Source organism: Heptranchias perlo, chromosome 11, assembly GCF_035084215.1.
Source record: "Heptranchias perlo isolate sHepPer1 chromosome 11, sHepPer1.hap1, whole genome shotgun sequence".
Taxonomy (NCBI): domain Eukaryota; kingdom Metazoa; phylum Chordata; class Chondrichthyes; order Hexanchiformes; family Hexanchidae; genus Heptranchias; species Heptranchias perlo.
Genome location: NC_090335.1, coordinates 51,996,510 through 52,014,123, shown reverse-complemented (window position 1 = coordinate 52,014,123; position 17,614 = coordinate 51,996,510). Strand labels below are relative to the sequence as shown.

General features: G+C 41.7%; 1 protein-coding gene across 2 annotated transcripts in view; it reads left to right on the top strand.

Annotated features, from left to right (window-relative positions):
* fstl1b (follistatin-like 1b) overlaps positions 1–6,962 on the top strand; it is a 587,712-nt gene extending 580,750 nt beyond the window's left edge. For both annotated transcript variants that reach the window (XM_067993032.1, XM_067993031.1), the window contains exon 11: positions 3,859–6,962. In XM_067993032.1, coding sequence (XP_067849133.1) covers positions 3,859–3,903 — 45 coding nt within the window. In that variant the 3' untranslated portion in view covers positions 3,904–6,962. The remainder of the gene's footprint in view (positions 1–3,858) is intronic.
* The last annotated feature ends 10,652 nt before the right edge of the window (positions 6,963–17,614 follow it).

Sequence of the window (17,614 nt, the reverse complement as noted above, 5' to 3'; positions counted from 1 at the left end):
CATCCCATGACTGTCCTAAAACTGCCCCAATCAGTGGCAATGCTCAATTAATACTCATCAATGTGAGAAATTACACAACTGGGAAGTGCACGTTTCCAAAATAATTATATCAAATATGGAAATTCTACTTTGAGTAGGTGATCAAAATTTGGCTATTATCGGTACGCTAATTATATTAAATCATAGAATGGTTACAACACAGAAGGAGGCCATTCGGCCCATCGAGCCCATGCCAGCTCTTTGTAAGAGCAATCCAGGTAGTCCCATTCTCCTGCTTTTTCCCCATGCCCTGCAAATGTTTTCCCTTCAAGTATTTATCCAATTACTTTTTGAAAGCAACAATTGAATCTGCTTCTGCCACCCTTTCAGGCAGCACATTCCAGATCATAACTACTCGCTGCGTAAAAAAAAGTTTTCCCTCATGTCGCCTTTGGTTCTTTTGCCAATCACCTCACAATTGTGTCTTCTGGTTCTTGACCCTTCCACCAATGGGAACAGTTTCTCTTTATTTACTCTATCTAAACCCTTCATGGTTTTGAACACTTCTATCAAATCTCCTCTTAACCTTCTGTGCTCTAAGGAGAACAACCCCAGCTTCTCCAGTCTATCCACTTAACTGAAGTCCCTTATCCCTGGAACCATTCTAGTAAATCTTTTCTGCACCCTCTCTAAGGCCTTCACATCCTTCCTAATGTGCGGTGCCCAGAACTGGACACAATATTCCAGTTGTGGCCGAACCAGTGTTTTTTAAAGGTTCAACGTGACTTCCTTGCTTTTGTACTCTATGCCTCTATTCATAAAGCCCAGGATCCCATATGCTTCTTTTAACCGCTTTCTCAACCTGTCCTGCCATCTTCAAAGATTTGTGCACATGTATCCCAGGTCTCTCTGTTCCCGCACCCCCTTTAGATTTGTACCATTCTACCAGCCTGTCTGTATCCTCGAGGTCTATTACTATCCTCCTCGCTGTTTACTACACTTCCAAGTTTTGTGCCATCTGCAAATTTTGAAATTGTACCCTGTACACCCAAGTCCAAGTCACTAATATATATGCAAAAAAAAAGCAGTGGTCCTAGTACCGACCCCTGGGGAACACCACTGTATTCTTCCCTCCAGTCTGAAAAACAACTGTTCACCCTTACTCTCTGTTTCCTGTCACTTAGCCAATCTCGTCTCAATGCTGCCACTACTTTTTATTCCATAGGCTTCAATTTTGCTGACAAGCCTATTATGTGGCACTTTATCAAACGCCCTTTGAAAGTTCATATAAACATCAACCGCATTGCCCTCATCAACCCTTTCTGTTACCTCATCAAAAAATTCAATCAAGTTCGTTAAACATGACTTGCCCTCAACAAATCTGTGCTGGCTTTCCGTTATGACTCCACACTTGTCCAAGTGACCATTAATTTGGTCCCGGATTATCGTTTCTAAAAGCTTCCCCACCACTGAGGTTAAACTGACTGGCCCGTAGTTGCCAGATTTATCCTTACACCCTTTTTTGAACAAGGGTGTAACATTTGCAATTCTCCAGTCCTCAGGCACCACCACCATATCTAAGGAGGATTGGAAGATTATGGCCAGCACCTCTGCAATTTCCACCCTTACTTCCCTCAGCCTAGGATGTATCCCATCAGGACCGGGTGACTTATCTACTTTAAGTACAGCTAGCCTTTCTAGAACCTCCTCTTCATCAATTTTTAGCCCATCCAGTATCTCAGCTGCTTCCTCTTTTACTGTGACTTTGGCAGCATCTTCTTCCTTGATAAAAATAGATGCAAATACTCATTTAGTATTTGCCATGCCCTCTGCCTCCATGCGTAGATCTCCTTTTTGGTCCCTAATCGGTCCCACCCCTCCTCTTACCAGCCGTTCTATAGGCATATGAATAGTGAAGACTTTTGGATTCCCTTTTATGTTAGCTGCCAGTCTATTCTCATACTCTCTCTTTGCCTCTCTTAACTCCTTTTTCACTTCTCCTCTGTACTTTCCATATTCAGCCTGATTCTCACTTGTATTATCAACCTGACATCTTTTTCTGCTTCATCATCTTATTCTCTATTTCTGTCATCATCCAGGGAGCTCTGGCTTTGGTTGCCCTACCTTTTCCCCTTTGGGAATGTACCTAGACTGTACCCAGACCACCTCCTTTTTAAAGGCTGCCCGTTGTTCGACTACAGTTTTGCCTGCCAATCTTTAATTCCAAATTACTCGGGCCAGATCTGTTCGCAACCCACTGAAATTGGCCTTCCTCCAATTAAGTATTTTTACACTGGATTTCTCCTTGTCCTTTTCCATAACTAATCTAAACGCTATGATACTATGATCACTGTTCCCTAAATGTTCCCCCACTGACACTTGCTCCACTTCATTCCCCAGACCTAGATCCACCAATGCCTCCTTCCTTGTTGGGCCAGAAACATACTGATCAAGAAAGTTCTCCTGAACACACTTCAGAAATTACTCCCCCTCTTTGCCCTTTACATTATTACTATGCCAGTCTATATTAGGATAGTTAAAGTTCCCCATTATCACAACTCTATAGTTCTTGCACCTCTCTGTAATTCCCATACAAATTGGCTCCCCTGTATCCTTCCCATTAGTTGATGGCCTATAGAATACACCCAGTAGTGTAATGGTGCCTCTGTTGTTTAACTCTAACCAAATAGATTCTGTCCTTGACCCCTCATGGACATCCTTTCTTTCCAGCACTGCAATATTCTCCTCAATCAATACTACCATCCCCCCACCTTTTTTTCCCCTCCCTGTCTTTCCTAAACATCTTGTATTCAGGAATAATTAGTACCCAATCCTGCCCTTTTTTGAGCCAGATATCTGTTATCACCACTACATCATATTCTTATGTGGCTATTTGCACCTGCAGCTTACCAACCTTATTTACCACGCTTTGTGCACACACATGCACTCTAAATCTATCTTAGACCTACTCGTATTCTCTCTTAGTCTGATCTCACCTAATACTGTACTATTTATTACTCTAATGCTATCTATCTCTCCCAAACCTTTGTGCACTTTGTTTCTCCTTTCTAGTGCCCATCCCCTGCCAAATTAGTTTAAATCCTCCCCACAGCACTAGTGAACCTCCCCGCAAGGACATTTGTCCCAGCTCTGTTAAGGTGCAACCCATCATCTTGAACAGGTCCCTCTTGCCCAGAACTGGTCCCAATGCCCCAAGAATCTGAAGTCCTCCCTCTTGCACCATGTCTCTATTCACGCATTAACCTGCCTTATCTTCGTATTTCTGTGCTCACTAGCACGTAGCACTATTCAATAATAACAGCTTTCTCCTTCAAAGTATTACACTGATGTGATATAATAAAGTAAATGCCAAAGCAAGTGTGTGCTAAATACTTCAATTTAATGCTAATGGTTCTTAAAACCAGACACATATTCCTTTCATGGCATCGATGAAAGGGAAAATGCCGGGATGTCACATTCTGTGAGCACCCATTGGTCAAAATGATTTTGATGTGACAAAAGCATGAGCATCAAGTGCAGTCTTTTCTCTCTCCATTATATGCTGATTGTGTAGTTGAAAAAGTGATTCCAAAGTCCCTTTTATAGTGGTGATCTCCATTGTGTCAGTATATAAAGTTTTAAAATGGCAGAGGTAATTCAAACTTGAAATGAACTTATCATATCCTATAACAACTTGTCAGTCTGCCATTGGACAGCTTAGGTTTGAGATTTAGATATGACAATCTAAAGCAGCCAATCAATTCACCAAACTTCCTGCAAAATGCTAGATTAAGGCTTTTGTTGCACATTTATCTCTAATGTTTCTGGGCTGGCTGCTCAAGAAAGTAATAATGGGCTTATTTTTCTATTTTGCTTTAGGAGACTGCTGAGAAGGCTAAGAAAGTGAACGTAAAGGACATATAAAAATACAGGGATTGGAAGAGAAACAAATGATTTTTTTTCCACACGTTTCTCTCCATTCAACCTACCAGTAAACACTTGGAACTTCAACAATCACTACTAAATATATATACACATTATAAACAGTATTTTTTGGGCTTTTTTTGGGATGGAGGGAGTCCTTGGTTTTATTCAAACAGACTTCTTGTAAAGTACTGTAATGTTAAACAAGGGTTTAGCAAAAGAGCTAGCTATAAATGATAAACTGTTGGTTTGAGTTGCAACAGCTGTATAGTCCTGTGATGGAAGATGGTGGGAAACATCTCCCCACCCCCTTTTTTAGTTACCTATATTCCTCTGTATTGCACAACAGAGCCCCGTGGGACAGCACCTCAGACCAGAATTCTAGATATTAAAGTTTCCCAGTAAGTCCTAAAATCCTGGCTTCAGCTTTGAAAAGAATGATGGAGTAAAAATATTGAAAAGATTAATCGGCTATTAGAATTAGAACACAGAGAATTGTGGATATATGGCGATCTTCAGCTGGCAAAGTTCAGTGACATGGAGTAAAATTGTGATGGCATTTCTTGGTGCTCTTTGATAACCAAAACCCTCAATAGACCCAGAATTGTGGTGTCACAAAACCTTAGATGGTGGAAGTAAGTTAGTGTATGAAAAATTAGATAATTTTCCTTATGAATAAATATCTAAAAGATTAAATAGTCAATATAATGTGCCTAATACAGAGTGTGGTTCAAAAAAATTGTATAGTTTGGCTCTGGCTGTGTCACACTTTGGATCCCTTCAGCCTAGAGTCTGTTTCCCTTTTTGGTGGCTATACAGCCATAAATGTAGTGGGATGGAAATGCCATCTGCATGACAATTGCACCACTGCTCCTAGTGAATTTTTCGGGGCCAACCATTAAATATTTTTGGTGGGCTTCTAGTAGAGTTTCTGCCTGTGCCACAGAGCACACTTGGAGGGGAGGTGAAGAAAAAAATTGCTACTACAAGATTCTGGGTCCTGTAGCAGTTTAAAGAGGCCATCCTCCTCCATGCCAGGGAAAAGCGATTGCCTTCTGCTAATTCAGGTGCAGTGCCAGTAAGAGAGGGGCATTCAATCACCCCACGATTGACTGCCGCTCCCTGGGTGGACATTTTAATTTTTAAAAGACCTCCGCCAGCCCGAGCAAAGCTGAATACTAGTAACATCCTGACATTACTAGCAGTTAGTATTGCCATGCCAGTAATGACATAAAATGTAATGTATGATGTCACTTTGTCATTACTGCCTTATTTGGTTCCACTTTTTGGCCATGCACTTTGGCATCCAGCAGAAGTGACACCAGAAGATCACTACAAGGGCAGAAATGGGCAGAGATCCAATGGGACAGGTCCCTGCTGAATTTTCCATCCTTGCCCGCTTGGGTTATACCAGAAGATGTAACTCAAGAGTAGAATCCTTCCCATGTTTTGTAGGTCATGCAGAGGATTATGGGAAACATAACTACAGCCATCTTCCCTAAAGGTTTACAAGCACTCTATTGACATTTCACAAAGGTGCTACATTCCTTCTTTCCTGTTTTTATATATAATTTTTATGATATTTGCAGCTTTTTTTTGTAATCTCTTTGGAGTGTCCAAAATTTATTTAAACTCTTCTATGTTAAAAATAACTTCCACAATGTTAACATAAAAGGTTGAATGCCTGAGGATAGAATATAAATCCTATAGAAGTTGGTGGTAACAGGCTATAATTAGGGGTATAATGGTATCAAAATAGGGGAAATTGCCTTATACCAATATACTTGGTATATTCCCTGGTATATTGGCTAAGATCCATTTGAAACAAGTCACCCACTTTGATAAACATGCAAAAGGGAATCTGAATGCCATGGGAAGCTCTAGTTTCAAAGTGCTTCCTCAGCATTTGAAAGAGAGTATTCAGCACTGTAATGTGAAACTGTAAACTGTGATTGTTACCGTAGTAAAGTCTTGATAGTATCCACTACAGAGTTTGACAATTGCTGGGAAACAGTGACATATTTAATGTAATATGAATCAACATCATTCCAAGTATGCCACTTCATAAATAAATTGAGGATCATGTCAACGAAGGTTATTTCTGGTCTCATGTTCTAGTACCAAAACTATACCTTTCCATCCACAGGGTCACTTACAATGGACATGTCAGTGACTAGATCTTACATAGAGTGGACCTTATATAGACGGATAGTGGTCAGAGAAACACAAACACGGTTAAAGGGTGTCTGAGGTCCACCTCAATATTTTCCAGAATTTTCCATACTTGCACTCTAGTCTAAAGAATTGAAATAATGTCCAGGTTTCTCAAGCTAATGTCAGATGTAAGGAGATCACAATCAACTACTACCAGGTAGGAGTTTCATGAACTTTTGAGGTGACCCCCAAAGAGGCACGATGCTGTGTTCAATAATTAGAAGGATGCTTAAGGTGAGAATACCATAGTTTCAAGAGTGGGTTCACAAGCCAAGGTTGAAGAGATAGGAAGAACCACTTTTGAATGCCTTTGAGCTTCCTTTCAAGAGTTAAGATCAGTCACAGTATCCGTGCATGATCCAAATTACAATTGATTTGATTGCTTGGGAAAACACAATCCATTGTGTTACAGTTTGCTTTTCTGCTTATTCTCTGGAACTGGTTCACTGAGAATGTGGTAATGAATCTGATTGAATATTAGCAAGGCAACCCCCTACCCCCAAACTCCCCTAGCAGATAATTAAAGAAGACCCTGCCTGAAAGATAGATATTTAATCAATTTCTGCATCCCAATATCTGTGTCAGAACTTTATGAAGTATTACCTTGCACACATGTTTGCACCGTGTATTTCTTATTTTTAAATGTTGTTATTGTTATAGGCTCTAAGATGGTATTTCTGCTACCTTGTTTTGAACTACTACTTTATTGAAAACATAAGAGGAACCATGTGTACCCCGTGACAGTACTATCATAAGAGGGTTTCATGTATTGTAGTGTTTTTTTTGTACTTACTGGCATTTTTGGGTTTAATGTCAATAAATTTTCTTACAAAAACTTTCAAAAACTCATGGTTTCTGTTATTTAAAACCAAAATGGCATTAACCTATGCTTTCAGTTTATTATTCATATACAATAGATTCATAGAAAGGTTACAGCACAGAAGGAGGCCATTCAGCCCATCGAGTCTGCGCCGGCTCTATGCAAGAGCGATCCAGCTAGTCCCACTCCCCCGCCCTATCCCCATAGCCCTGCAATTTTTTTTCCTTTCAAGTACTTATCCAGTTCCCTTTTGAAGGCCATGATTGAATCTGCCTCCACCACCCCCTCGGGCAGTGCATTCCAGATCCTATGTAAAAAAAAGTTTTTCCTCATATCACCTTTGGTTGTTTTGCCAATCACCTTAAATCTCTGTCCTCTGGTTCTTGACCCTTCTGCCAATGGGAACAGTTTCTCTCTATCTACTCTGCCTAGACCCTTCATGATCTTGAATACCTCTTAAATCTCATTGCAACCTTCTCTATTTGCAGGAGAACAACCCCTCTAGTCTATCCACGTAAGTAAAGTCCCTCATCCCTGGAATCATTCTAGTAAATCTCTTCTGCACCCTCTCTAAGGTCTTCACATCTTTCCTAAAGCACGGTACCCAGAACTGGACACAATACTCCAGTTGTGGCTGAAGCAGTGTTTTATAACTCTCAATCAATTCTCACTATCAACTTTAAACGCATCCAACAGTACAGGACCAATCCTGTCAAGGTACAAGCAATTGCTGTCAAAGATGTGACTCCAACAAACCTCTGAATTCCCCGCTGTCCTCCCTGCAGCAACTTTTCACTTCACACAATATATTTAGTCATCTTTGTTTCACCTAATGAGTATGAAACAGCCAACATCAGGGGAGCTAAGTTGATAAACACTAGCATATTGTGTTTAAGATATGTACACTCCTGTGCCAGTTACTCCTTTAAACTCTGTACTATATGCTGAAGAGAGTAAAATCTGTGTTTTGTGTCCTGGACAAGCTTGTCTCTTTTTTCCCTTGACACCTTCAACTATTGCCTATGGAATTTAATGCAGACTTTCCTGTGACTGTTCTGTTTGGAGAATCCCACACAGAGCATAAGTCATGGCAGTAATAAAATCTGATAAATTGCTACACAGAGATGCTAACCTAATCAATAAAACACAGCAACAAAGTGATGTGTGAATAACTTCCTGCTTGAAAAAAAAATGGAAGGGAAAACTACGGTCTGAAGTTTGACTAAAGTCCATTTTCAGACCAGAGTGCCCAAGAGAAAGATCAGAAACAGAAATTCTACCTGACAAACTAGGGGTAATTTCATGAGGTTACGCTGCTGGCATCAAGTCATACTAGACGTGAGCACAAGTTGGAGTTGGGGCTATAACACTAGTTCCATGTCTTGCAAAATTACCCCGAATGTGTACACCCAAAACATCGAGGGGAAAAACCAGATTAAAAACCCAGGCCAATTAGGGAAAAATAATCTTGAAAATTCCTCTCTGACTCCTTTAGGCGATCAAAACTAGTCCAGGAGATCATGTTTACCCTGATTTATATAACAGGGTACAGACCACTTGTACGAAATGATCTTCACCCCAGCCAGAAACAGGTTCAGCTCTGTCTTGAAGGAATACATATGTAGGCAGACATGTTAGGCAATCTGAACACACCAAGATCCCACAAACAGTGCTGAGATAAATGATCAGTTAATCTTTTTTGTTGAATGTTAAATGTTGGCCAGGAGAACTCCCCTGCTCTTATTCAAATGGTGCCATGGGACCTTATACACCTACCGTAACATCTCATCCAAAAGGGAGCACTATCTCAATACTACACTAAAGTGTGAACCTAGATAAGGGGGGGTGAAATTGGTCAAGGCCAGTACAACGACAACTTGAATTTATACAGCACCTGTAACGTAGTAAAATGTCCCAAGGCGCTTCACAGTAGTGTTATCAAATAAAATTTGACACCGAACCACATAAGGAGATATTAGGTCAGGTGACCAAAAGCTTGGTTAAAGAGTTAGATTTTAAGGAGCAGAGAGGTTTAGGGAGGAAAGCTTAGGGCCTAGGCAGCTGAGGGCATAGCCACTAATGGAGCGATTAAAATCGGGGATGCTCAGGAGGCCAGAATTGGAGGAAAACAGGCTGATAGTGAATTGGTTTAGCACTTTGTATGTGATCCTACTAGGTTAAAACACATGAATGAAAATGAATTAACATTTAATTGTAATTGCATGAAAGAATCATAGTGAAACATAGCTCATGTACTACAAATTAATCTCATTAATTTTAATGCAGGAGGTAACAAACACAGAAAATGCTGGAAACACTCAGCAAGTCAGCCAGCGTCTGTGGAAACAAAAGACAAGTTAACGTTTCGGTGTGGACCCTTCATCAGAACTTAAAACATATTCTAATACAGTGCCCGCATCTCAACTGTTGTCTGTTCTCTCCACAGATCTTGACTGATCTGGGTGTTTCCAGCATTTTCTGTTTTTGCTTCAGTCTTCGAGCATCAGCAGTATTTTTCTTTTAACATTTTACCTACAAATATAACTAAAAGAATAAGAAATTGATCTACTGCTATCATGGCCTCTCAATGAAATGATTAATCAGTTATAAACTCTGCTATGTATTACAAGGAGTAATCATTTGCAGTTTAGTATTTGAAAAAAGCTGCAAAACCGGTTGAACAGATGCTGAAAATTCTGGGAGCCAAGCAAAAATAGAACAAACAACAAAAAAATTGAATGGGAGGTTTAATACCATCTTTTGTCATTATTAAATTTGCCTCTAAGCTGTTTAAATTCACAAAAATATGTGAGTTAATGATGGGATGCCCACCCCAGATCAAGGAGACAGCCGGGTCTTTCAATAGTTAACTATTTGAAAATAGTCTACATAACTAAAGAAATTGAAAGAAAGAACTTGCATTTATATAGCGCCTTTCACAACCTCAGGACGTCCCAAAGCACTTTACAGCCAATGAAGTACTTTTGCAGTGTAGTCACTGTTGTAATGTAGGAAATGTAGCAGCCAATTTGCTGCCCACAAACAGCAATATGATAATGACCAAATAATCTGTTTTAGTGATGTTGGTTGAGAGATAAATATTGGCCAGGACACTAGGGAGAACTCCCCTGCACTTCTTAAAATTGTGCCGTGGGATCTTTTACGCCCACCTGAGAGGATGACAGCACCTTTGACAGTGCAGCAGTCCCTCAGCACTGCACTGAAGTGTCATTAGATTATGTGCTCAAATCTCTGGAGTGGAATTTCTAAAGTCACATTTCTTAAAAATTAAATCATTTCGATCATTACTAGAATGAGAACATTCAGCCTACATTTTGCTCTTTGACAGGAATCCTGCTGGAACTGTGGCAGGACAGGTTTTGCACCCACCTGTTTGCTCCCTCGCTGTCACTAAATTTGAGGTGATGTATTTTGGTTTTAAAAAATAACAGCTGCAATTATATTATGAATGGAAGTAGGCTCAGTACTGTGGAAGAACGGAGGGACTTGGGGGTACAGGTTCACAGAACTCGGGTTGATATGGTTGTAAAAGCTAATGGAATTCTAGGTTTTATCTCAAGAAGTATAGCATATAAAAAAGCCAAGAGATAACGATGAGCTATCTAAACCCTTAAGACCTCAGTGCATTATTGAGCTCCACACTATAGGAAGGATATTGAGGTGTTTGGAGAGGGTACGACACAGATTCACTGGGTTACTGCCTGGTATGAGGAAACATATACGAAGAAAAATTCAAAAATTCAAAAAGATTATGGGGCGATATGATAGAAGTGTTTAAAATTATGAAAGGATGGGGCAGGGTAGGTAGAAGCAGACTGCTCCAGTAGTTGGGCCAGGAACGAGGGGCCATGAACACAAGATTAAATGTAAGAGATTTAGAACTGAGGGCAGGAGAAACTTCACACACAGTTGTGAGGCTGCGTTTTGCTCTGCAATTCACATCCAGGGTTAGTGGTTGAGCCTGAAACTATATCAACACTCAAGATTAGATTGGATAGATGGATGATGGAAAAGAGGTTGAAGGGATATGGGAACAGTGTGGGTAAATGTGATTAGAACTATTTGCTCAAATGGAAGATAAATGCCGACATGGACTGGTTGGGCCAAATGGCATGATTCTGTGTTGTAACTTCTATGTACTCTATATACTATGTGTGCCCTATGGATTTCCCGGGGTCAGCCTCGTTTGAATATTTTTGGCATATTCCCGGTGGTAATCCTGCCTATTCAAGAAGCTCGCCTCTGGGAGGGTGTGGAATATGGCTGCTGCAGCCCTGCAACATTGGAAGAGAAAGCTGCCTTCAGGACAACGGAAGAAGAAGAGCACTTCTGTCAAAAAATGTGAAATTCATGAGGTTTGGGGCTGTAATCAATCAACTTGAGGTTAATAAAAATGCTTTGGGGGTTTAAATTTTAAATCCCCTCCTGTCCATAATAGCATACTGGCATTCCTAACATCCAGTGTATGGTGATAATGATGGAAAATGTGATATGAAACATTACTCTGTTATTAGCACATCATTTGAATATGCCTGGCCATATTTGGGCAGATATATTCAACAGTCACCATCACTTCAGTGGAAAAACTCAGAAGTGGTAGCAACCAGCAGGACGCTAGTGGAGAGCGGCCCAGCTGACTTTCCATCATCGCCCATCTCAGGACCGCCTGAGCAGAAAAATCTAGGCCCAAAAGTTGTCAGAATAGTTTCACACTCACAAAGTGCCCTTTATCACTTTGAGAGCAAGGATGAGAAAGAGCAGCAGCAGGAAAGATAGGAGCACTTTTAGGGTAGATCAGAAGAGAATTAAGACCAGTAGGGTGTTTGAGCTATGTGTGGATTGGACTGCAAGAGCAAGATGAGAGCATTGGGAAATAGTGGGAGGAGTGTCTGTGTCTGACTGCAGGCAGGAGCAAGTTTGCACATGGCAACATTGGCAGACAGGTGGATTTGATTATATAGTGACTAATTAAATTATGAGCTTCAAGAGGCATTCATCGTAACAGAAATTACTTTGTATCAGGAATAATGTCAAGAATTTTCCATTACCTTTTGTATTTGGGATATTTCTGAAAGATGTGTAAAGACACTATAGAAATATTGGTTCTTCCTTTCTCTTCCTTAGTTTACATGGGTTGATTGGAAGATAATTATATTTTCTACATTAATATTAATAAGATTTGTACCCCAGTCTTGGTGATTTATCAAATTATAAACTTCAATAAGAGGTGTGTGATATGACAAGCCGGTTAATCAATATTCTGTTAAATGGAAATGTTTGCTTAAAGAAGAACTTAATCAGCCAGATTTGCTCCCTATATTTTGAGATAGAAACCCTTCTGGTTTATAACATTTCAAAAGGGGTTTAAGCCCGTTGTATAGCTCTCAACTCCTAGCTCAGTTATTGTCTTGAAATAACAGTGAAAAAGAAAATTTCCAATACCTGCAATGAGTCCCAAATCATGGCCAAAAGTCATCACAAGCAATCTCATTTACTTGTGTTACTTTAATTAAGTACTTTTGCAGGGAGCAGCAGCAGGAAATATAGGAGCACTTTTAGGGTAGATCTGAAGAGAATTAAGACCAGTAGGATGTTTGAGCTGTGTGTGGATTGGACTGCAAGAGCAAGATGAGAGCATTGGAAATAGTGGGAGGAGTGTCTGTGTCTGACAGCAGGCAGGAGCAAATTAGCACATGGCAACGTTGGCAGATATATTTGATTATATAGTGACTAACTAAATTACCAGCTTTGAGAATGATGTGGAGATGCCGTTGATGGACTGGGGTGGATAAATGTAAGGAATCTTACAACACCAGGTTATAGTCAAACGTTGCAGGAAAGGATGCCCCGGAGCATGGTACATTGGCGAGACCATGCAGACACTGCGACAACAGATGAACGGACACCGCGCAACAATCGCCAGACAGGAGGGTTCCCTCCCAGTCGGGGAACACTTCAGCAGTCAAGGACATTCAGCCACCGATCTTCGGGTAAACGTTCTCCAAGGCGGCCTTCGAGGCACATGACAACGCAAAATCGTCGAGCAGAAATTGATAGCCAAGTTCCGCACCCATGAGGATGGCCTCAACCGGGATCTTGGGTTCATGTCACACTACACGTAACCCCACCAGCGAAAAAAGAGTTATCTTTTTAATACAACTGGTCATTCTCTCTCTTTCTCTTCCTTTCGGATGTTTCTCTCTCTCTCTGTCTTTGGGTCCTGACCGTTTGTATATTCGGTGGTCCTGTATGTAATGTGTCTCTGTCTGAACACTATTCGACTCCTTTGATTGCCTTGACAACGGGCAGTTGGAAAGATTATCTGTAATCACCAGGCATTGTTCTCTGACTATATATGCGGTACCTTTCATGGAATCCCACACTCACCTGACGAAGGAGAAAGCCTCCGAAAGCTTGTGATTTTCAAATAAAACTGTTGGACTATAACCTGGTGTTGTAAGATTCCTTACATCAGCTTTGAGAAGGCATTTATCGTAACCTTTTGATGAAAAGGTCCTGGGAAACTGGGCCTTTTAAATAATAGACAACAGGACAACTATAGCAAAGCTACTTTGTTGATCTGTATAATGGGGTGGGAGAAAAAGTGCTTCAGTTACTTGGCCTCCAAGTGGCCTTATTTTTTTTCAAGCAGCAGCATTTACATCAGCATCTGAGCTTTGATGGTGCATCGGACCTCCAGTAGCAGGAACACTACTTTGTTTATCTTGCAATCAAATTGAGAGATGGTGTTGGTGGCAAACCACTAATATAAATGTAACATTAATATAAACCTGTATTAAGAAATCGCTTGCACACAAAAACCACCCGAATAATCTAAAAACATGAATCCTGTGGAAACTATTTTTGTTCTCTCTGCAGAATCCAGCTAAAATTAAAATTTTTTAAAAATGGATTTGAATTTTGCATCAAATTAAAGATTGGAATGTAAAATATCTGTTGGCATGCAAAAATGGTCACCAGCATTGCCCTCATAATAAACTCAAGTGTATGAATTAGAGTTTTAGCATTATACTTTATCCAAATCCTTTTATCCTGTCAGCTGACACTATTATAAATCCAGTCTAAAGGTTATTAAAGTAGAATCCCTCTTTGGGCATGATTCAGGTGGGAATGATACGATGCTGGAGATTCAGCGGCTACAGGGCATTCTCAAGGGGGAGGGTGAGCAGGCAGAGGTCGTGGTCCACATTGGGACCAACGACATAGGTAGGAAGGGAGATGAGGTCCTGCATCAAGAATTTAGGGAGCTAGGTAGCAGATTAAAGAGCAGGACCTCAAAGGTTGTAATCTCTGGATTACTCCCAGTGCCACGGGCTAGTGAGTATAGAAATAGGAGGATAGAACAGATGAATGCGTGGCTAAAGAGTTGGTGCAGGAGGGAGGGTTTCAGTTTCCTGGATCACTGGGCCTGCTTCTGGGGAAGGTGGGACTTGTACAAGTCGGACGGGTTGCACCTGAACCAGAGCGGGACAAATATCCTTGCGGGGAGGTTTGCTAGCACTGTTGGGGGGGGTTTAAACTAACTTGGCAGGGGGATGGGATACAGAGTGGAGCTACAATAGGGGGTGATGTGCAGCCAAATATAGAGAAAAAAACAAGTCAGCTTGGAAGACAGGGCAAATATGTGAGGGCAAGGCTGGATGGCATCTATTTTAATGCAAGGAGTCTTGCGAATAAGGTGGATGAACTGAAGGTGTTGATAAACACATGGGAGTATGATATTGTTGCTGTCACAGAGACATGGTTGAGGGAGGGGCAAGACTGGCAGCTCAATATTCCGGGGTACAGAATCTTCAGGCGAGACAGAGGGGGAGGTATAAGAGGAGGGGGGGTCGCAATATTAATTAAAGAATCAATTACTGCCATAAGGAGGGATGATATATTAGCAGGTTCCTCTAATGAGGCCATATGGGTGGAGCTTAAAAACAAAAAGGGGGCAAGCACTTTGATGGGAGTGTACTATAGGCCCCCCAACAGTCAGGGGGAGATAGAGGAACAGATATGTAGGCAAATCTCAGAAAATTGTGCAAATAATAGGGTAATAATAGTGGGGGATTTCAACTTCCCCAATATTAACTGGGATACTCAGAGTGTAAAAGGCTTAGAGGGTACAAAATTCTTAACGTGCATCCAGGAGAGCTTTTTGAGCCAGCATGTAGAAAGTCCTACAAGAGAGGGGGCGGTACTGGACCTAATTCTAGGGAATGAGTCCGGCCAAGTGGAAGAAGTGCTAGTAGGTGAGCATTTTGGTGACAGTGACCATAATTCGGTGAGATTTAAGGTGGTCATGGAAAAGGATAGGGAGGGGCCGGAAATAAAGGTTCTAAATTGGGGGAATGCCGATTTTAATAGGATAAGGCAGGATCTGGCCAAAATGGACTAGGATCAGCTGCTTGTAGGAAAATCCGCATCGGAGCAATGGGAGTCTTTCAGAAGGGAGATTGAGACCATACAATGGCAACATGTTCCCGTAAAGGTCAAGGGTGGTTCCAAGAACTCCAGGGAACCTTGGATGTCAGGGGATATACGAGAATGGATTAGGAAAAAAAGGAGGGCTTTTGGCAGATACAAAAGGCTAAAGACGGAGGAAGCCCTAGAGGAGTACAAAAAGTGCAGGGGGATACTTAAAAAAGAAATTAGGAGATCAAGGAGGGGCCATGAAATAACACTGGCGAGCAAAATAAAGGAAAATCCTAAGATGTTTTATAAGTATATTAAGGGTAAGAGGATGACTAGGGAAAAAATAGGGCCCATTAGGGACAAAAATGGCAATGTGTGTGTGGAGCCGGCAGATGTAGGAGGGGTTCTAAATGAATTTTTTGCATCTGTTTTCACTATGGAGAAGGACGATGTAGACATAGAAATACGGCAGGGGGACTGTGATATACTCGAACATATTAACATCGAGCAGGAGGAGGTATTGGCGGTTTTCGCAGGCCTAAAAATGGATAAATCCCCAGGCCCGGACGAAATGTATCCCAGGCTACTGTGTGAGGCAAAGGAGGAGATTGCGGGGGCTCTAACACATATATTCAGAACCTCTCTGGCCACAGGGGATGTGCCAGAGGACTGGAGAACCGCTAATGTAGTACCATTATTCAAGAAGGGGAGTAGGGAAAAACCGGGGAACTACAGGCCAGTGAGCCTAACATCAGTGGTAGGAAAATTATTGGAAAAAATTCTGAAGGACAAAATTAGTCTCCACTTGGAGAAGCAAGGATTAATCAGGGATAGTCAACATGGCTTTGTCAAGGGAAGATCATGTCTGACTAATTTGATTGAATTTTTTGAGGGGGTGACTAGGCGTGTGGATGAGGGTAACGCAGTGGATGTGGTATACATGGATTTCAGTAAGGCCTTCGATAAAGTCCCCCACAGGAGACTGGTCAAGAAGGTACGAGCCCATGGAATCCAGGGTGCCTTGGCACTTTGGATACAAAACTGGCTTAGTGGCAGAAGGCAGAGGGTGATGGTCGAAGGTTGTTTTTGTGACTGGAAGCCTGTGGCCAGTGGGGTACCACAGGGATCGGTGCTGGGTCCCTTGCTGTTTGTGGTCTACATTAATGACTTGGATATGAATGTAAAAGGTATGATCAGTAAGTTCGCTGATGATACAAAAATTGGTAGGGTGGTAAATAGCGAGGAGGATAGCCTCAGTCTGCAGGACGATATAGATGGGTTGGTCAGATGGGCGGAACAGTGGCAAATGGAATTTAACCCGGAAAAGTGCGAGGTGATGCACTTTGGAGGGACTGACAAGGCAAGGGAATACACAATGAATGGGAGGACCCTAGGCAAGACAGAGGGTCAGAGGGATCTTGGTGTGCAAGTTCACAGATCCCTGAAGGCGGCGGAACAGGTAGATAAGGTGGTAAAGAAGGCATATGGGATACTTGCCTTTATTAGCCGAGGCATAGAATATAAGAACAAGGAGGTTATGATGGAGCTGTATAAAACACTGGTTAGGCCACAGCTGGAGTACTGTGTGCAGTTCTGGTCGCCACACTACAGGAAGGATGTGATCGCTTTGGAGAGGGTGCAGAGGAGATTCACCAGGATGTTACCAGGGCTGGAGCGCTTCAGCTATGAAGAGAGACTGGGAAGATTGGGTTTGTTTTCCTTGGAGCAGAGGAGGCTGAGGGGGGACATGATTGAGGTGTACAAAATTATGAGGGGCACAGATAGGATGGATACTAAGGAGCTTTTTCCCTTCGTTGAGGGTTCTATAACAAGGGGGCATAGATTCAAGGTAAAAGGCGGGAGGTTTAGAGGGGATTTGAGAAAGAACTTTTTCACCCAGAGGGTGGTTGGAGTCTGGAACTCACTGCCTGAAAGGGTTGTGGAGGCAGGAACCCTCACAACATTCAAGAAGCATTTGGATGAGCACTTGAAATGCCATAGCATACAAGGCTACGGACCAAATGCTGGAATATGGGATTAGAGTAGACAGGGCTTGATGGCCGGCGCGGACACGATGGGCCGAAGGGCCTCTATCCATGCTGTATAACTCTATGACTCTTGCATGCTGTTACTGTCTAAAATTCATGATTAGCATATTTTAAAAATTCTTTGAGTGTCTGCCCACATAGCCTGTGTGAGCATGTACACAGCTGACATTAATTTTGCTGCTTTACT